The sequence below is a fragment of the Cydia pomonella genome, unplaced genomic scaffold (genome assembly GCF_033807575.1).
Source record: "Cydia pomonella isolate Wapato2018A unplaced genomic scaffold, ilCydPomo1 PGA_scaffold_183, whole genome shotgun sequence".
NCBI lineage: Eukaryota > Metazoa > Arthropoda > Insecta > Lepidoptera > Tortricidae > Cydia > Cydia pomonella.
Genome location: NW_026907824.1, coordinates 750,338 through 772,417, shown reverse-complemented (window position 1 = coordinate 772,417; position 22,080 = coordinate 750,338). Strand labels below are relative to the sequence as shown.

Genomic DNA, 22,080 nt, shown 5'->3' with positions numbered 1-22,080 from the left:
CTTGTCTACGCACCCAGTGCCAGTGAGATGCATTGCGAGTTACTTTCGCAAACGCTAACGACCACGGCCGCAAAAAACTCCTGGCAAAAGAACGATTTAAGCGTATCGTATTTGAGTTACGGAAATCGAATAATCTGGGGTAGAAATCATTTTAAACTTTCAAGCGTTCGCCCTATAGTCAGACCAAGATAAGTTGACAGCAATTTTGACAACACAGTGCAAGTGTTATTTTAAACGTCAAACTTCTATGAAATTATGACGTTAACACATGCACAGACTAGGCTATCAAAATCACCGCTTGTATTGAACTGGTTTTGACATAAACTTGACGATCGTATTGATTTGGTGATGGGCGTGAATCCCACGCACGAAGTTCGCATGCACCAATCAGCGTGAACTATCTTCAAGGTCGTAACAAAATAATACCATGAATAACAAGTTTTAATCTTCTTCCTCGCGTTGTCCCGGCATTTTGCCACGGCTCATGGGAGCCTGGGGTCCGCTTGACAACTAATCCCAAGATTTGGCATAGGCACTAGTTTTTACGAAAGCGACTGCCATCTGACCTTCCAACCCAGAGGGTAAACTAGGCCTTGTTGGGATTAGTCCGGTTTCCTCACGATGTTTTCCTTCACCGAAAAGCGACTGGTAAATATCAAATGATATTTCGTACATAAGTTCCGAAAAACTCATTGGTACGAGCCGGGGTTTGAACCCGCGACCTCCGGATTGCAAGTCGCACGCTCTTACCGCTAGGCCACCAGCGCTTTTTTTTACAATAACAAGTTTTAATAATTATAATAAATAAATATTAGTATAGGACATATTTTTACACAAATTGACTAAGCCCCACGGTAAGCTCAAGAAGGCTTGTATTGAGTATACTCAGCAACGTCATATGTAATATATAAATACTTAAATACATAGAAAGTAACCATGACTCAGGAACAAATATCTGTGCTCATCACACAAATAAATGCCCTTACCGGGATTCGAACCCAGGACCATCAGCTTCATAGGCAGGGTTACTACCCACTAGGTCAGACCGGTTGTTAATTGGAATCATGTTCCTGACGATAAGTAGACGCTGTGTGATATAGACACGTAATAGGCGTAACCACTGTACCCAATTACCCACTGTACCCCAGTTTTGTACTTAAGCTCATGTCGCCGCTAAATGTCACTGAAAGCATGTCGAGATATCGAGCTAATCCCAACAAGGAGGCCAATTCAAACTTACATTTGATTTCAAAATGAAATCTAATTGATATAATTTTTTTCTCATTCGCCGGTACACGTACATGTCACTCGTATACAAAGATATTCTAAGTGAATTATATGTAACTATAGCCAGTAGCTACAGTAGCAAGCTGTAACGAGAATACACGAATTAGACTAAACTTGGTATCGTAATCGATGAGTACACTTACTTGAGCCAGATAGCATCCTTCGAGATCAGGCAGTCCATAGAAATCGATAGACGTATCGAGAACGCCTGGAAGAGCTTCTGGTCCATGAAAGCGCTAATGAAGGGCGACCTTCCTTTGTATCTGAAGCGCAAACTCCTCGACATGTGCATCCTGCCTATCCTAACCTACGGTGTTCAAACTTGGTCATTAACTGAGACTCTAAAGTCGAAACTTAAGGTTTGCCAGCGAGCGATGGAGCGTAGGTGTTCGTAGAACTGATCGAATCAGAAACACGAAACTACGTTCCAGAACTCGAGTTGTAGATGTAGGCGTCAAAATCGCCAAGCTCAAGTGGCTCTTCGCTGGACGTGTCCGCCGCATGCACCCGGAAAGGTGATGAGCCAAAATGGTTACTGAATGGGACCCACGGAACACCATTGACGGTGCAGGACGGGGTGCAGGCATACCGAAAAGGAGATGGCGGGACGACTTGGACGCATTCTATACAAAATGGTAAGAAAATGCCGATGGCAGGGTCGAGTGGAGATAACGAGGAGAGGCCTTTGCCCAGTAGTGGGACACTAAAGTAGGCTAACAAAAAAAAACTTTTTTTTTTAATTCTTTTATTTATTTAGGGACTTTTAATCTAAAGATTATGCCAGTCCCATCGTACCTTAAACTATGTAAATTACAATCACTCATCAATCACGGCCTGACAGTATACTGACTAATAGAATTATAGATAAATAAATATACCTCCTTTGCCTCTTCTGAATTTGGTGTCGCCAAGATGCTTTGGAATGCGCCTACATCTAACCTATTAAGCTTTATTGACTTCAACAATATTTGTCTTTTACCTTCGTTCCGCACACATTCCACCAATACATGTTGAACATCCTCTACAACATTGCAAGCTTCGCTGTTCGGGGATAGCTCTTTTTTCATCATAAAAGCGAACTTTTTTAGAGGAATATGTCCTGAACGAAGTCTTAATCCTATCTTAATCAATTTCCTACTTATCCTAGCATTCATAAACCAAGGAATATGAGGAGGTTCACATTGCATAGTCCTGTACCATACACCTTTTGTTTTACAACGCTCATCAAAGTGTTCTTTCCATATCTCACGTACTTTCTTGTTGTATTTATGTAACTTTTCTGTATAGTCTGGTGTAATATAAACTTCTGCTCCAATTGTGCAGGCTTCTTTTGCTAAAATGTCAACCTCCTCATTTCCTCTTAATCCTACGTGTGAGGGGATCCATTGCAGTCTCAAAGACATATCAGTTGGTAAAGAGTACAATTTATCAAGCACAGTATAAGCTATCGCTGCACCTCTGTTTCCAGAGGCGCAGCGAGCTACATGTTGCAAAGCGCTTTTACTGTCTGTAAAAATGACGATATTTTTGCATTTTAAACAAAAAAAAAAAACTTGGTATATATACTTATTCACCATGTAAAGGAGAACGGGCATATTGTAATGTAGTTAAAAGTTAAAACTTATCTCGTATTTTAATATGAGCATAATTTTACTGTATGACTCGAAAGTTGGATAGCGTGCAGGGGCTGTGATATTTAAACACAACTTACCACTACAACACTAATCAACTTATCACTAATTGCAAAAAAAAAACAAAAAGACTGAACAAAGATCAGCAAATTTTTCAAATGCGAGTTCCCGATATAATAACTGAAGCTATAGATAATAGGGAGAAGATTAAGTAGGTACGTATGGATCATAAAATCATTCCTATTTCCCCGAAGCAATGCGCTCGATAAACGAAGGTAATAACGATGCATCTTATTAAACAAAACGACACATAAATCTTCCTTTTACTTTTCAGAATTCAAGCCAAATCTTTAATCGTACTGAATCGAATAAACATTCTGTTTAATCCAGTTTAATTGCAGAAATTTAAACGCTGTTAATGAGGCTAATTTGTTGTTATTGTTTTGGGAGTTTTCGTTTGAATGTTCTCATTCTTTGAGGATATTACCTTAGGAGCTACTAACACATACAGGCCGCTCCAAAGTAAAAAATGGTAATTTGGTAATTTCTTCGAAACCGCTACACCGGTTGTTATGATACTTTGTACACTGGTTCTAAATACCCTAATGCATATGTACATTTCGGCTTTGTCCAATGGCTATTGACACACTGTATATTTCTACCTTAACGCGATAATATAATTAATCTAAACAAAAGTATTACTTTTCTAATCCGCGAAATATTAACGTGCTAGTCAATTACCTAGTGCTAACCCGTTATACGTACTTACTTGCGTATTTTTGCATGCATTAATCTGCTTACTGTGCGTGTGTTTTACTTTTGTTTTGATTAATGTGGATTTCAGAAAATTAACGCAAGATCCTATTAATCATAATATAATGAATATACACTCGTATTGGGAACTGTAATTTATTTACAAATAACATATCAATATTTGTTTAAAAAATTTCAAAAAATTAAATTCCAAAAATATATATATTCTTAACTAATCTACATTAACGTAGTTAGGTTCGCCATGTCCGTCTGTCCGTCCGTTCGCGGCTTTGCTCCGTGATCGCTAGTGCGAGAAAGCTGTAATTTGGCATGGATACATAAATCATGCATGGCAACAAAACGGTAAAATAAAAAAATAAAATAAAGTTTTTAGGGTACTTTCCCATACAAAATGTTTTTTTTTTGTTGCTTTGACCCAATAGTGTGGGATATCCTCGGATAGGTCTTTTAAAACAAATACGGGTCTTTAACACCCATTTTTTTATAAAGTTAATATTTTAGGAAATAAACGCTCCGAAATAAAATAATAATATAATATATGTCCCCCTCTAAGTTTTGAACTATAGGTCCAAAAAATAGGAAGATATAAATTAAGCCTTATATCATATTCTAACGCTATAAATTGTATGTATACAGAGTGTGTGTCAAATTTCATTTAAATGTACTATGTTGTAATGTACATGATACTTACTAATTAGTAACTACGAAACCCTACACTAAGCATGGCACGACATGCTCTTGGTTGATTTTTTATTGTTTACTTCACAAGTCACTAAGCGACTAAGCGCATTTTTACTGAAATATTATAAATAATAAATAAATATTATACGACATTATTACACAAATTGACTAAGTCCCACAGTAAGCTCAATAAGGCTTGTGTTGAGGGTACTTAGACAACGATATATATAATATATAAATATTTATCAATACTTAAATACATAGAAAACACCCATGACTCAGGAACAAATATCCATGCTCATCACACGAATAAATGCCCTTACCAGGATTTGAACCCGGGACCATCAGCTTCGTAGGCAGGGTCACTACCCACTAGGCCAAATCGGTCGTCAAATATTATGCTGGCAAACAAGCAATCAACTTAAAATCCTATTAACGTTTTCAATGTCAAATTATTTTAGGACCAACAACAGTGCTACGTTATTCATTCCGTGAAATTCCGTCCAAAACCTTCTGGTATGATTAAAATCGTAATCGTTTGGCATTTGAAACAATCTCAGTTGGTTTGTTCGCTTTCATTTCCATTTACCAAATCTAATTAATTCCAAGTAAATATCAAGATCAGTTAACAAACTCAAAAATAATGGTAAAAAAACGGGAAAATATAATGAAACACAGTACAGTATTTTTAAGAATCATCATTTTTGACATCTTTATAGCTGAATTATATTGCAAGGTTTCATCTATAATTATAATAGACGCATTTCCATTTGTAGTTGGAAGTCCATTTGTAATGGAGTTGTAGGCTTCCATAAGCTACGGTGACTTTTTACCATCAGGCGAGTCGTATGCTTGTTTGCCACCGTCATGGTATAAATTAACACAGCACTATATCAACCAATGTGTCTATTTATGCAGATAACGTCTATATAGAGTATCTGGAGACCGATTCTGATTTAGCAATCTGTTATAGTGCTATATGTGATAGCATTGATAGCATTCGCGCACACCAGTCAGTGTCGTCTCATTAGGTGGGAAACGGTATAAAATTTTATTTCCAGCAGACGGTGACTCGCCCCCACAAGATGGGCTCCCTCAAAAAAGCGAAAAGCTGCCTAATTTTTCGGAAATCTTATTGGGACCGTGCAAAGTAAATGGTGGGGGTAAGTAAAGCGATCCCAGCGCATAAGGTGGTAAAAATTAGAACTAACTGCGGATAGCGTCTTTAACATTTCGTACAAGTTATATGGCTTTTAAATTGTATGTTTTAAGGGACCATTGTAATCTGTATGAAAGGCTCAATATAACTAACGTATTTAATTTGATAATTATTAATTCTGTGTCCGTGTAAATAGCTTTAAAAATGCCACATACTACGTGATCTTTTTCTAGAAGTTAAGAATGGGTATAGTAAGTTATCTTTAAAAGATAGACATTCAACATCGCGGACTTTTTTATAGACCCATGAAAGAGAGACAACCCCACCATACAATTCATACAAACTAAGTTGCGTGGAATTCATATTGTGCAGAATAGCGAATAGACAAAAACAAGATTGCGTAAAAATAATGACTGTGAAGCATTACGCATGTGATCAAACTCAGTTGTGTGGAATTCATATTGTGCAGAATCGCGAATAGGCAAAAACAATAATGGCACAAACCTCGTATAATCCGCTCAAACAGATTAGGCAGCGTTTTCGATTAAAGCTCCTAGCCAGCGTGTTTTTTTTTCCGACAACATTGTTATATTTCAACAATTTACACAAATCCTTAACAAGTTATATACCTAAACCTTCCTCAAGAATCACTCTATTAATAGATGAAAGTCGTATGAAAATTTATTCAGTAGTTTTTAGTTTTGGAGTAGTTTTATTACATGAAGTGCATTGGCGTTTTCCCCTAGACTTGAGGATGGACGCTAGGTTGCCTGACAGTCGTGCACATAGCGAATACCTTTAAACGAGCAATTCTTGTATATATATTTCGGGGATCGCGCAAACAGCTTTAACGATTTCGATAAAATTTGTTATGTGGGAGTTTTCGGGGGCGAAAAATCGAGCGAATTAAGTTTTTATGTTTTCCGAGCAAAGCTCGTTCTCCCAGATTTATAGTCTTTAACGACACCTAGTGCCTAGAAAAAAATTGGTTAAAGATAACAAAGTCAACCTGTAGAAATAAATACCTACAAGTTTTTTTTTTGTTAAAAACTGATCGGGGATTGGCCCTAGTCACACCTGATGAAAAGTGAAGACAGGGCCTAAGATGGAACTCACCGGTTCAGTAGTAGCCTATTCACTCTTGCTAAATGAATGAATGAATGAATGAAATTTAATCTAGAAAATTATTTCCATATACATTATACATTTACACATCATACAATTACATTACATAAATAATTAAATTAAATTAAAATAAAATAAAATTAAATTAAATAGCATCCTAAAAGTTAAATAACAATATACTATATTAAATTAAAATTCAAATAAGGTAAAGAGGCCGAGGTCATATTTAACAGGGAAAACAGATGGCGGAAGCGCATTCGATTTTTGTGCCGTCCGTACCAAAAAAGAGGAGGACAACCATTTCCATTTTACCACGAACGGGTGCATTTGCTTCCACGCCTGGATGTCCGATGATGGTAAGGAGAAGGTGGGATCAGGTCGTGCAGTTCCTTTGCGCACTCCCCGAAATGTATCCGATAGAACACCGATAGGCTAGCGACTCGATAGATGGGTCATCGCCAAAGAGTCTATGAGCCCGGCGCTCTATCGAGTCAAGGGCTGCCAGCTGATTTTTGGCGAAACCGACCCACAGGTGGCAGCAGTATTCCATGCACGAGCGGAGCAGTGCGGAGCAGTCCTAGGGAGAGAAGCTGATTCGGCGTGAAATACTGCTTCACCTTAAATAGGACACCAAGTTTTTTGGCAGCAGTTTTAGCCCTGGACTCAATAGTCAAGAGTCAACCCGAAGTTACAGTTTGATTTTAAACTTAGACCAAGAAGCTCTAAAGTGCTAGTCACGGGAAGGGACACATTTCGGCAAGTGGGAGCCAAGGTGAACTGACTCCCTTTTACGGTGAAAAGATACGCCTGTGTTTTGGTGGCATTGAATCCGACCAAGTTGGCTTCACGATCGAGCCATTTCAATATATTAAATTTAGATTCGATAAATGTTACTGCCAAATACCTACGACCTTTAATTATTATTCCCCCTTTTCATTAATCTTTGTATACTGAAAATGAACCTAATAGTAAAAAATCAAGCCAAAAATATAACTCAAACTTTATCTTTAATCTACTAAACAACTTGCAATCGAGGAATGCCATACTTTGTTTTATTTGCTACCTTTTGCCTCAAGCCATGATAAACTTTGTTGAACTTTTATGTAACTCAAGTCCCGTTCGTTAAAAAAGACGCAAACTTGTCGTTGGTTTGCTTATTTAATAAAGCGTCAAACGAAAAAATCACCGGGGAGTTACTTGTGTAAAACTTGCTATTAGAAGTCTTAAATATAAAATCGATTTCAGTCTATGTACTGTTAGGGAACGATTTTCTCAATCATTCTACAAATATCAAATGGAAGAAATATTAGAATATGTGATACGGCATGACAACTTTCTCTTAAATATTCAGGAAGGCAGGATTGGAAAGACGAGAGGCAGAAGAAAAACTTGAATCACATTTGTCAGCCAAGTGAAAAATAATGCGTCGTACTAGGAAATCAAAAGATTGGCCCAGGAAAGCAAGGATTGGCAATTACTCCACCGACAAAAGCAAAACTCTTAAGTTATGATGATGATTAAAGTATGTATATTGTGTTCAGGGCAACATGCATGCATAGCATGACCAAAACTGCAAAACATTAGGTGACTCCAGTTTACAATTTTAATAAACATCCACTGCAAAGTGAAGCCATTGGTTTCAAGTGCTGCGTTAAGGCAGGCGTACTACGCATACTTCCACTCGCTTATGGTCTACGGCGTGATCTTGTGGGGTAACTCGACCGACGCCAACAGGATGTTGCTTATGCAAAAAAGGGCGCTGAGGACTATACTCGGTCTACAGCAGAGGCAGTCCTGTAAAGCGTTATTTGCTGAGCATCAGATTATGACCCACAATTCGGAGTACATTTTTGAGGTCATAATGTTCACGCGTAAACACCTGTCTCAATTTAAGCGAGTGGAGGCCGTGGGCAAATGCCTCCAGAGCACGGGAAAACTTCGGACTGTTCCGCGTCGCACAGTATTGCATGCAAAAAACCCGCGAGTAATAGGTCCGACTTTCTACGAGCACTTGCCTAATCAAATAAAAAATGAGACATGTGATGCAACATTCAGGCGCAAACTAAGATTTTTTTTACTAAAGAAATCTCTCTACTCAGTTAAGAAATATCTTTCAAAATAGACTGAATCTGACCAACTACATGTAGATTGTAATTTCTAATATGTATATTGTTATTGTTATTTATTTTAAGGTTTTTGTTTTCAGTTGACATTCTTTTTTATTTTCTACTTGACATTGTTTGAATAAGTTAAATTATTCATTGATAGGTACTCTGTAGTATCATGGTACAATCTCAGTTTTTTTTTCTTTATTCCTATTAATTATTTTTGACATTTTGATATGGCAAATATTATATAATAGATATATATACCATTGTATATAACTACCTCTATAACATATATTATATTGTATTGTAATAATATTAAATTTCACATTGTATCCGACGATCACTATACGATAAGTAATTGCTTATGTATCCTCTTACACTAACTTTGAACATTGTATTGAGAGATAAATAAACTAAACTACATTTGTGGTTAGGTACCTACATAGACAATATACATAGATAGTGTATATAAAATAGACATAGAAAGTGGACAGTAGTTAGGTACCTACTGATCACTTTTTAGGTGTTATGTTTCTTAGAGGGTAGTTTTAAACATCATTATTCAGCGTGAGTGACAGCTTATCCTTTCGTTTAAGGCTATCGTGTCCCAAATTAATACATTTCAAGCAACCTTTTATATTGAATAGAAAATGCTCAGTCACTTTCCTATGGAGCACCGCCGTTAGGTGACCAACAAAAAGCTATCTTTCATCGTTAATATTTCACAGTCACTTCACAGTGGATTTTTGTAAAAACATATCTTAAACACTTATATTTTATCTTTAGGCTTGCCGTTAGTGCGGCAGTAAGTGAAAAGTTATTATGGTCAGCGGACCACGGACTAGTTGAAGGCTTAGTTGCATGATTTGTATTACGCTAGAGATAAAATGGTAGATAAAAAGGTTCAGAAAATGGAATTTAAAATTATTGGATCACAATACGGCTGACATAAATTTAATTAGCAATCTTGAGGCCCTTCTCTGTGGACTTCAGTGATTTGAATCCTGAGTTTTTGACTTACGCGCGATAGAAAAAAACACAAACATAGGTCCAAAATGCACTTTGAAAAATAATTTTAAATTTTATACAAAAGCTATACATGAAAATTATTTTGAAAAATGAGCAATAGTATGCTTGAGCGAACTCAGCGATTTTTATTTTTTAAAAAGGCAAAAAAAAAATATTCTAAAAACGCGGACCTCCCAGGCACGCAATTCCATCTCGTTTATGCTCAGTGAGATTGGAAGAAGGACACGAACTTACACGTATACTTATATAAACTAGTTTTCGTCCCAAAACTCAGTTACCTTCTACTATAACATCTGCTTCACCAACCGCCTGAGATAAGTGGTAGACGCTTAACTCTTTTTAAATTGAGCTTTATTAGCTTTTTTTTTATAATTGGCGAAATCAAGGCCACACGACTCCGCTGGCTCGGTCACCTAGAGAGGATGGGAGAGGATCGTGCCGTGAGAAGAGCGTATGTGGGGCACCCGGGTGGAAAACGTCCGTCTGGGCGTCCCAGATACCGCTAGAGCGACGAAGTCCTAAAAGACCTGTTCGCCCTCGGAATACCCAACTGGCGTGAAGTGGCGCAGGATAGGGCAGAGTGGCGCTCTCTTGTGTCAGAGCCCAAGATCCTGTTTGGGTCACTGAGCCAGTGAAGAAGAAGAAGAAGAAGAAGCTTTTTTTTTAATTGGAGTGATTTGAAGAAAAACACATTTAAACACAAAACATCACATTTAAACGCTTCCATATTGTGTAATGACAAGATGACAATACTGCCACAAATAAATGCCATAGGGAAATACCCTAATATCAGAAACATATTTGGCCTACCTAGAATCTTGACATATAATATTTAAAAAAAAAAACCTGGCAACAGTAGCAACTAGTTTTTTTAACGTTAAATTTATTCAGTATTACAGCTTACTCACGCCCAATGCTCCTTAACGGCCTGCGAAGTGCTGGACATGGTGTCTCGAGGTATCCAGGGCCAGGATCCTAAAAGCCCTGGAAATTGCGTCGAAGATCTGCAGTGGAGACAACTGGACCGCCGACTACGCGCTATTGAACAGTCGAGTTAGAGACTTCTCATTATTTATATATTTAATGCATGAAGCATATACATAGACCAGGCTAACTCTGCATGCCATTTGTAATGACAAAGTGTGGTAAGGTCATTATCAATGTAAATTTTTAGGGTTCCGTACCTCAAAGGAAAAAATGGCTCACTTTGTTGTACGTCCGTGTGTCCGTCCGTCCGTTTGTCTGTCTGTCAAGACCCTTTATCTCGGTAACGCGTGGAAGTAAAAGGATGTTGAAATTAAAAGAATATAGTCAGGTCTATAGTCCCTTTAAGCTGCATAAAAATCAAACATGTAAGTTAACGTAAAATGCCGCAAAAAACGGATTTTTTTCTCACAAGGGAATGAAAATTTTGGCAAGTAATATAGTCTTATACTACAATTACAGGGAAAATTTTAAAAACAATACATTTGTAAAAAAAAAACGAAACCGTCAGTGGGCGAGTCCAACTCGCACTTGTCCGGTTCTTTTAAAGAAAATTAACGTTTACAACGACACTTTATTCTAATATAGTCAGTACAAAGTTAGCTTAGCTTAACTTTTGGAACGCCAAAAACAACTAAAGTCGTCGTTAATAGTCCTGCCCAAGGACAACTATAGGTGTTATGGCGGACGCTGCCAAAGTAACCTTCCTACTTTCAAGTAAGGTTTACATTAACCCGCCTACGCCCGGGAGCTCGGCGTTTGAGTGATCTTTGTATTATCAATAATGTATTATATTATGCGATTAGCATTTATTTTTGTACCTACACGTGTTGTTGATAACAATAGTTACCCAACACTATCGATCTAATTAATCTAATTAAGATAACTAAGAAATATGTAATCCCTACTAGTATTAGAAATGCGAAAGTATATCTGTATGTCGTTTGTCTGTAATGTTTGTTACCTCTTCACGACCGCTGAACTGATTTAGATGAAATTTAATATGGAGGTTGTTTAAAGCCCAAGGAAGGACAAAGGACAATTTCTATAAACTATCATCATCATCCAACGCAAACGCAGTCGCGGGCAGAAACTAGTGATTGACAAATATAACAAGATAAGACCATTTAGAGCGTGACCTGAACCTTAACCTTTTCGCCGCCACGTCAATGAAGCAATTAAGTGTCATCAACGCCAAGTCACAAATTGTACATAAACATATCAAGTCGTGTCGTGTGGGGCACGAAATGTACTGACTTTAATATCAAGTCAATGCCGGCGAAAAGGTTAACAACTATATAAAAAAAGCGTCGACTCGAGAACCTCCTCCGTTTTTTTCGTTGGTTGAAAATATATTCTTGCTCGTTACGCAGACTTACCTTTATTAGGGATCTAATAAAGTAAAAAAATAATAATAAAAGAGTTTCACTCAAAATTATCTATTATTCTCTGTTAGTATTTTTGTACATGGACAAAAACTTTTTAAAGTTAAAGATGGCTATCTAATGGCATGTGTATAACTACTTGCGTTAATTGCGTTACATCCTTACATTATATTATGTATATTCCATATGCTGTTTTGTAGCTGTCAGGAATATGTAGTTTTGCTTCCAACTCTAAAATACGATTGATCCCTTGTTAGATTTATCTTAGACCTTCCGAATCAAGAATTCTTTTGCTAAAGAAAAAGGTATCTATAAAACTGTAGGTAAGGTAAACGTACTATGGTAATGCGCAATAGATGACACCCTGCGACAGCAGACAACCTCTATTAACAATGACTTAAGTTTCAAGATGACATGTACTGGGGTCGTGACGAGCGCTAGTACGTTTACTAGTAATGAGTTTATTTATACTTTAAATCAAAGTTATTTATTCTAGAGTCTTTTCACTTTCTCTAACTATTTACAGCATGGACGGTTAGTGTGTCTCAATCGCGCTGGCGACAGTGCGGGAAAAGCGTGTGCCGTTGCGATGTGGCTCGGCGGTCGCTCAACTGCTGGCGTGCTGGCCTCACCACTCTCTCAAGTGACCTTCTGGTCCCATCGGACCTTGTCAATATGTAAGTAGATAATTAAGTTGCAGATAGAGCGTCGTTAATCGTGTCAAGAGGTGTCGCCTGAGACAAAAGCGCATACTGCTCCATATATTTCTGCACTTACTTCCCCAACTACTAGCCCATATTAAAGTTTTATTTAAATTTTAAGTTTTAAGCTTTTGTTATGAGTGACGCAGCATCCAGCAGGACTCGTTACTGCATGGCCAAGTAGTCATGTGACTAAAAAAATCGCGCCTTGAGTATGTTTCAAGATGCAAGGTCTGAATCTAAATCCATTATGATTTGAGGAGTCCTCTCGATTCCTCGTGGAACCCATCATCAGAATTGAAATGTTCCTTAAAAAAATACTTGACAAACTAAAAAAAGAATTCACTATAGATCGTATCATTCATGACGATGCGTGCCTTGACTCGTATGTTCATGTTATTAAAGGTTAGATTTGACAAATCTGCGCGTCATCGTTGATGACTCGAACTATACACAAAAATTGGCGTCGTTGAAGAGTTCCCTTCAGGTCTTGATCAGTAGTTCCACTTCATCAAGGGCACTTTTTTAAATGCAAATGCTTGGTTTATTGATGAAAACACAAATATCGCTATATAGTTTGAGGAGTTCCCTCAATTCCTCATTGATCCCATCAAAAGACGTATTCGACAAAAATGGGACCAATCTGGAACTACATATTTACTTTTAAACAAAAAAATATATTGTTGCACGTTCTTATTGCCCATATATTAAAGGTAATGTGAACCTGAACATATTTTTGGCACTTTGTCCGTGGCGGTATTTAATACCTTAACTGTACATCCGATGTAATGTAATTATGTACTTGTAAATGAGATATTGGATACTACACTGTAGGGCTAAATTAAAGTTTCATACATTAATGTAACTTAATTAATAATCATATAAATTGAACTTGATTCGAAGGGAATCTTGAAACGACAGGTACAGTCAAGGTACTAAATATCGACCCGGACAAAGTGCCAAAACTATGTAAACACTACCTTAATGTATGAGCAATAAGGTCGTGGTTACATGTTTTAGCACTTTGTCCGTATCCATATTTAATACCTTGACTGTATTATATCTTGTACCTTTAACCGAGCAATTCTTGTATGTAATATAATTCATATTGAAAAAAAAAAAGATAAGTATGTACGTACAATAAACGTAAGTAATCTATAAATAATACCTATATATACAGACTTATTCACTAATATACATACATTTCGGGGATCTCGGAAACAGCTCTATTTCGATGAAATTTGTTATATGGAGGTTGTTATTCGGGAGCGAAAAATCGATCTAGTTAAGTCTTATCTCTGGGAAAACGCGCATTTTTAAGTTATTATATGTTTTCCGAGTTAATATATTTTAACTTTGTTGCATGAAGTACAATATTATCATACAAAAAGTGAATTTTAATGCTATGCTATGAGTCATGTACCATAGTTTGTCTGTGCGTCTGTTAGTCCGAAGCTTATAGTGCATAGGCCTTTATCTCGTATGATACAGTCAGCTGCAGAAAGAGGTGGCATACAATCAGTCTATGCAGGGGGGGGCGTCACCGTTCTCTGCATTTGACTGTATACAAAAGTTCAGAATATGATCAAACTAGCCGAATGTAAATGTAAATCGGAGACATCACACCATTGAATTCTTTATATGTATATACAGATGTTAAGAAAAATATTGCCCACATAATTATTAATAAAATCAAACTAACTTCAAAAGTTGGTTTACAATTGTGGGTTCAAATCCCGGTAAGGACATTTTTCCCCAAGTCATGTTTACTAAGTAAATATTTCAGTATTTATAAATTATATATATCGTTGTCTAACCCACAAGACAAGCCTTATTGAGCCTACTGTTGGGCTGAGTCAATTTGTATAATGTCCTATAATGAATATTAATGATTTATTTATTATGACATTACAGCGATCTGGGCACGAATAAGCTGCGCACACTTCACAAGACAACGTTCAAAGGCATGAGGTCGCTGAGTGAACTGGACATGTTTGATAACCACGTGGAATACCTGCCGGCCGGCATTTTTGACTCCCTCGTCAGTCTGAGGATACTGTGAGTAATGAGTATGGGCTCAATCAACAGCAGTGATCTTATTTTATATTAATATTAAGTATGAATTATATAGGTGCAATTATCACCCATTATTGAAAAAATTGTCCTTAATTACACCCTGTGTGAAAATACCATATCAATGTATATGTATAAGTAGGTACAGTCAGCAATATCGATTGGCAATTATTATCAAAAATGACCCAAATTTTTTATCACCCAACAGCCAAGGTTTGCCCTACAACTGAGATACTATCTGAAACAGAAAAATCAGTTGTATTTTACCTATCACTTGGGTAATTGTAATAATGGTGGCCGCTTTCGGATGAAAGGAGGAACGAGTCGCATGCGTAAACTCGTTAGGTGAACGGCATTTGGAAGATTGCGGGTCACTTCTGAATTAGATTAGCTCAGGACCGGGACGTGTGCCGTAATCGAAGAGACGCCTATTTATGCTCAGCAGTGGTCGATAAAAGGCTGATATGATGATGAAGACGATCTAAAAATGCAATCACGATTAATGAAATATGCTACTGCTACCAAAAAGATCAATTCTAAGTGAACACTTTTGTTACAACATTTATCGGCGAACAACGATTTTAAAATTAGTAAATAAATACTTAACATCGTATAACCAAGAAAGTACAAGGCTCCGGTAATTATGTCCCAAGTCGGTGGAAACAATGTTAATTAAACTATTTGGAAAATACATTTATATACAAATCCTACCTACTGTAAAAATGAATAGTAACAAATATAATTTGTAACTGTAAATTCATGAAAATATTGAGGCTATTTTGTTGAATCCTTTTTCGTACAAAATGACCCATGAATAATCCTTTTCAGTACAATTTTCTGCTAATAATGATTTCCATTCCGCGATCCTAGCGGTCCCGTAAAATTACTTCATAAGCTATATTCGTTTATTAGTATGTAACAAATTCGATCACCGATATAAATAGTAATATTATATTCAGATATTTTTTTTAAAATAAAAACTATATTAAATAAGGGTCATAAAACAGGTTACTTCATTTTAATATTTCTTTCATTGGAGCAGACCCACCTAGGCCAAAACCCAGGTCATACGCCACGAATAAAAAAAGATCGAAATCATTTATTTCAATCATCAAATCATCATGAAGTACTTAATACTTAATTTATAATTGTTTTTTTTTTTTTTCAGACGACTTCAAAGAAATTTTCTAGAGGAAATTGACAGCGAAACTTTCCGAGCCACTAAGAAACTATTCCATGTAGATCTATCTAACAACTTCCTCTACACGCTGCCTGAAAAATTATTTGCCAATAACTCATATCTAGAAACCATCGATATCTCAAATAATCAAGTCGTTTATATACCGTCAGACAGCTTTATAGGATTGGAATCTCTACGCATTTTAGATTTATCTAATAACAAAATACAACAAATCCAAAACGGCACGTTTTTGCTGAGGACCTTAGTAATTTTGAAATTGTCAGAAAACCGGATCGTTAATATAACCGAGAATGCTTTTGAAAGTCTCATTTCATTAGAGACATTGCTACTGGATAAAAACAATCTTGAGAACATTCCAGAGCGGTTGTTTAGCAAGCTCGGCTGTCTCATTTACTTGGATTTGTCGGATAATAACTTACAAAGCGTAAGATACTTTTTTATAATTATATATTTATTATTTATCTCTTTTTTAAAGTACTTTGGTTGCTAGTTACTAATTTGGTTACTTTTCCTATAAAATCTTTACTGAATCGGTCCTAGTAAATGTAATTGTGTAGATTTTGAAAATAATGATATTCCAATTTCGACAACAAGACCTGTATCATACTCTGATATACTTAATAATAGTACATTTTGTTAAAATGTTAATTTGAGAGTTCTCAAGAGATAATTAAACGCGATACAATAGACATATACCAAAGATAATTTGACTAAATTTTACGTACGAATTATACAATTACTCGTGCGCTTAAGAATGTTATTAAATATTGTTTCAGCTAACAGGTGTGGAATTTGAAAATCTAAAGCATTTAAGAAACTTGGATTTGAAAGGCAATTCTTTGACAGTTCTGCCAGACTACACATTTTCTAATTGCTCTAAACTTGAAAAGCTCGATCTATCTAAAAACAAGATGCGCTTTTTAAATATCACAAGCTTTCACGGGTTAGACAACCTGGGCTCCCTTATGCTTTCGGAGAACAAACTGTACGAAGTACACTTCAAAACTTTCTCGATGTTAAAGAATCTCACAACATTGTAAGTCATTTTTATTAAGCATTTACAAATTTCAATTACATAGGCAACACTGAAAGTTCTTAGAGAGGGCCACTTAGATATCATATAACAAAAAGAGGCATATAATTTATGAAAATATAACCCTTAATATTTTTTTTGAGGGAGGTGTATGTCATTTTGAAAATTGTATGTCGAGCGTTATTCCAACTTTGACCTGAGAAATGTTTGGTGTAATAATTTTATACGGTTTTCAGTGTAGGCTTAACCAACAACAGAGTTATAAAAGGCTTCAGTTATAGTTTTGTAATGAAACCTAGTTCACGTACGACGGTTTACATTTATAATTAAAATTTAATTGCTTCGCGGGGTGGCCGCAATTTTGCACATTTCTGAATAGGTACGAGTATGAGGCAAATTCCCGCTGCGATCGGCGCCAGCGCCTCCCTTAAGGACCGATTTTTGTGTGTGTAATTTTTTTTATGGAGGGGTGTGTTTTCTTACTCATTTTTTTGAAAGTGTATATAATATTGTAGATGAAATGCAAAATTGAAAGAAAAATTGTGTTATTTTAGAAGTTTTAACGGGAAATTGGGATAGTCTATATATCTGTTTAACGTGGAATGTTCTTTTATTTTTACACTATAAACATAATAGTTATCTGAATAGAATCTAATAGCGTATTTTGCCTTGATAAAATTTACAGATTTCGCGCTTCTCGCAACTATCGGAAAACATTCGAAATTAACATAAAAAAATTAAAAGTACTATAAATAATATCTAGTTCAGCCATCTGCTCGTTCGTGAAATATAATTCCTTTTTTTATGATTACATTGCGATCGCATGATATAACTAAACTACATGCAATTTCAATAAACTGTGATTAATAATATGTAAGTATATACGTTTATTGGACGTCGCATTGCCCACATGGCGACCGCATATGTGCCTACAGAAATATATTCGAATTACGCCCCCTACGAATACGATCTGATAAATATTAACAACTTAACTCAACTCAATTTTTTGTCCAAAAAAACGGGAAATTTGTTTTTTTTTTCCCTGTTTTGGATTTTTCAAATAAATGACAGACTGATTTTCGACAATTTAATACCATAATATGCCCCACGAGCCATCGAATTATTTTTCTGTCTCGCTGTGGGAATTTGCCACGCGAAGGGGTATTTATTTAACGGATGATCATAAAGAAACATTTCTTTCAATGACGACGTCATAATTTAACATCTCAATTATTCGTGCGGTTGATAAAATAGACAAAAGAGTTGCATATCAGCAGTCTCTGACATCCCCCAGTATTCTTATCACATCAGTAAAAAAATCGACAAAATTTTAATTTGGATACAACTCTTCAATTTCAAACAAAACCTTTAACCTTTTGAACGCTTTATAACATAAACACAAACATCACTGAAACGCCAAACTCCCGTTTAAAAGGTTAAAGACCTAAAAGAGCCATACACAAAGGGCATTGGGAGAATAAGCCGTGTGCGTCTCAGGGTGATTTAAACGCGTGACCAGAAAAACTTAAAGCACGCATTAAAATAAAGAGTGACGGCCTATTTATTACAGTTTTTTCTATTCTAAAAACTTTCAGTTTGGCCTTCGTATTAGCGTTATACCTATATTACGACTTAATTTCGACAATTTAACAAAAGCATGTTACAAGTAGAATGATTTCGCTTATTAAAATAAACTTTGAAAACTCAGATGAATAAATATTTAATCTTTATACTTCAAATCAAACAAATGATTAGAAACTTACTTGCGTATTAAGTTCACTTATGTTTATTAACATGAGCTCTGACTACGCGAATACTTCTAAGCACGAACATTAAATGTACCTCTATAAATAAATAAATAAATAAATAAATATTATAGGACATTATTACACAAATAGACTAAGTCCCACGGTAAGCTCAAAAAGGCTTGTCGGGTACTTATACAACGATATATATAATATATACATATTCATAAATACTTAAATACATAGAAAACATCCATGACTCAGGAACACATATCCATGCTCGTCACACGAATAAATGTCCTTACCAGGATTTGAACCCGGGACCATTGGCTTCATAGGCAGGGTCACTATCCACTAGACAAGATAGGTCATTTATGACTTTCATTTTTAAATAAGTTTCATTTATCATCGTTCATTTACGATTTAAAGTTTATTCGTAAGTAATCGTGGCATGTTTGTCTCGTTTCCTTTTACTGAGGTTAGATAATAAAGTTTTTCTATTTTATTATGTCCAGATACTTAGACGGAAACATGTTCCCATCTCTGCCATCCCGCACTTTGGACTATATGCCCAAGTTAGCAATCGTGAAACTTTCGGGCAACCCTTGGCATTGCGACTGCCACACGCTCTATATATCGGCGTAAGTATCTAACTTTTCCTATGTTTTAAATAAGTTTAAAATAGTACTACAGAAAACACATTACAGTAAATGCTGCAAGATAATGTTTATAGTACCGAATAATCGCAGGCAAAACAATAAAAGTTCTCAAAAATCATATTAAATCCCAATCCTTACTAACAACTCTAAATAGTACCTAATTGTATTAACTTATCGTCCTTTTTGGTATATTGTGGTTAGTTATTTCTTGTTTTATGTAAGTACTTGTATCTTAGTAAAGTGCCAAAATTCACGACGCGACGCTTTCTCGGTGTACTACATATGACTGCATAATGAATGTAGATAAAAATAATTACTCAATGTGCGCAATTTCGTACACATGCAGCTTCATTTTGATGAAACCCACACCACCTTAATTAAGACCACGTACATTTGTTAGCCTCCGTTGCCTACGTTACAGATGGGTGCGGCTAAATGAGATGAAAATATGGGACTACTCTCCGACATGCGTGTCGCCCTGGTATTTGGAGGGCCATTTCCTGAGGAAGCTAAAGTTTCCCGAGCTGTGCTCAGGCCAATGGGCTAGCATGGTCAACCTGTCGCCTCGCCTGCCGATACAACAACTCCTCTCCCTCAATGTCACAGTTAACAGGAAACCGCAGGAAAGCATGGAACAGAATCATGACGTCACCACTATTGATCCTTGGCATTGAAACGACCTCTACGTTACATTTGTCCAGCAGGCGAATTCGAGTTTTAGTTATTCAATCTCATTCCAATATGATATTGATCTAATACTGATTTATCATTGTCAAAAATGACGTTTTTGTATTCGAGTTTCATAGTCTGTCAGGCCATTTCTGACAGTAGAAATAAGCGGGGAATTTAAAAAATGTAGGCGCGAAGGCTTAACGATTCATAGAAAATTTGAATTACGCGCCTTTTTCTACTAACAAAGTTGTTTGACAGACTTTATTTATTAGATCTCATTCCAAACTGATCTGTCAGTGTCAAAAGTGACGTCATCTACAGGAACCATCTAATATTGAAATGATGTCAGATCCGTGTTAGATCAGTATTACATTAAATTGTTGGAATTGGTCAGCAAGATGGCTTAAGACTACTTATATGTTATTTTATTTAGCACTGTGGCTGTAAAATACAGGCTGTTTACAGGCGATAAACTATATGGCCTTGTTTGTTTCAAAGCCTATAACGATTTTTGTTTCTAACCTGTTTATATACGTATTACAAGAAGCTACAGTGTCGGTTTGATAACCCTTATTTGGCGAGTACATACCTACGAGGGTTTGGAGTTTTGAAATTCATGACAAAATGTATAAATATAGGTTTCATACGTTATTTAAATAAATTATAACGTAGAAATGAGTTGTATTAGACAGGGCAAGGAAATACAAAAATAAAAAAGTCATCCAATAAACATCCAAATGATTGTCTGGAAAACAATTAGTCTTAAAATTAAATTAAATTAAATCATCCTAATAAAATGAATTAAAAATGTATTTCTATCAATCCAATATAATTATTTATTTATTCTGTTTTTTTTCCTTGTGTAACTATGTAACACTGCTAATTTTGGACCGTAGTTTTTAAGAGTTTTTGGTATAAATCTTTAGATCGTGTCATTCACGACGGCGCGTACCTTTACTTGTCTTGTTACGTTATTAAAGGTTATTATTTGACAAATTTGAGCGTCATCGTAGATGACACGTACTATATGAGTTTTACGGTAGCTTACATACTTAATTTGAATGTTAATTTGATTTTGGTAATTAGTCTGATAATATATTATGCTCCTACTCGAGATAATTGCACAGTTTATCATGGCTATCATATAGTTATCATTTTGCTGCTTTTATAATAAATAAGCGATAATTTAGCTACATCAAAATTAAAAACTAAAATGACGACAAATTATAAAGGTCCTCTGTAATGACGGTTAAAAATAACACAGCCCAACATCCCCAAATTTAATAGCCTAAAACTCTACTATTCCTCAACTCAAATAACCGGCTACCCCAAATAATTAAAGCCCAACAACCCATGGACTCCAATAGTTAACCCAAATCGTAAGAACCCTAAAAGCGAACTTAGCTGTTATTGATCTCTGTCCTGAATTTAAACTTATTGGCCATAAAAGTGATGTGATCGTCTAGAAAATGGTAGGCCCCGTAGCTGTACGTAATAACCCCTGATTCTTTTACAAAGAGGAAAGTAAGTAAGGTCCTCAGCGCATGGAGCTAAGCGTAGGCGTCTCGTAAACGTATCGTAAAAACGCAACGAGTACAAGACGCGAAGAGTTCTGCACACGATCCGTCGCGTAAGCGAATTGTTTTGTAAGTGAAATCTCATTAGTTGAAATCATGGTGTCCTAATACTCTTCCGTGACATTGGCAGTATTGTTTATAATTAATTTTCTTTAAAAATATTATATCGTATTACTTACCTGTCCAGTTAGCTTTTGAAGATATTTTTGCCCAAGCTTTATCCGTTACATTTTCCTTGAATATTCACTAATAATAT

At 35.9% G+C, this 22,080-nt stretch overlaps 1 protein-coding gene across 1 annotated transcript; it reads left to right on the top strand.

Annotated features, from left to right (window-relative positions):
* The first annotated feature begins 10,673 nt into the window (after positions 1-10,673).
* On the top strand, positions 10,674-20,387 carry LOC133533613 (carboxypeptidase N subunit 2-like). The gene is made up of 7 exons (XM_061872619.1): positions 10,674-10,847; positions 12,690-12,840; positions 14,779-14,922; positions 16,106-16,562; positions 16,915-17,174; positions 19,432-19,557; positions 19,997-20,387. The coding sequence occupies exons 1-7, from the start codon at positions 10,739-10,741 to the stop codon at positions 20,247-20,249; spliced, it is 1,500 nt and encodes a 499-aa protein (XP_061728603.1). The 5' UTR covers positions 10,674-10,738; the 3' UTR covers positions 20,250-20,387.
* Positions 20,388-22,080: the final 1,693 nt, after the last annotated feature.

Bases quoted from the DNA above. Each gene is read 5' to 3' on its own strand.
- LOC133533613 (XM_061872619.1), top strand. From the start codon at position 10,739: ATGGTGTCTCGAGGTATCCAGGGCCAGGATCCTAAAAGCCCTGGAAAT. The intron at 10,848-12,689 runs GTTAGAGACTTC...AACTATTTACAG, and splicing joins ACGCGCTATTGAACAGTCGA to CATGGACGGTTAGTGTGTCT. The intron at 16,563-16,914 runs GTAAGATACTTT...ATATTGTTTCAG, and splicing joins CGGATAATAACTTACAAAGC to CTAACAGGTGTGGAATTTGA.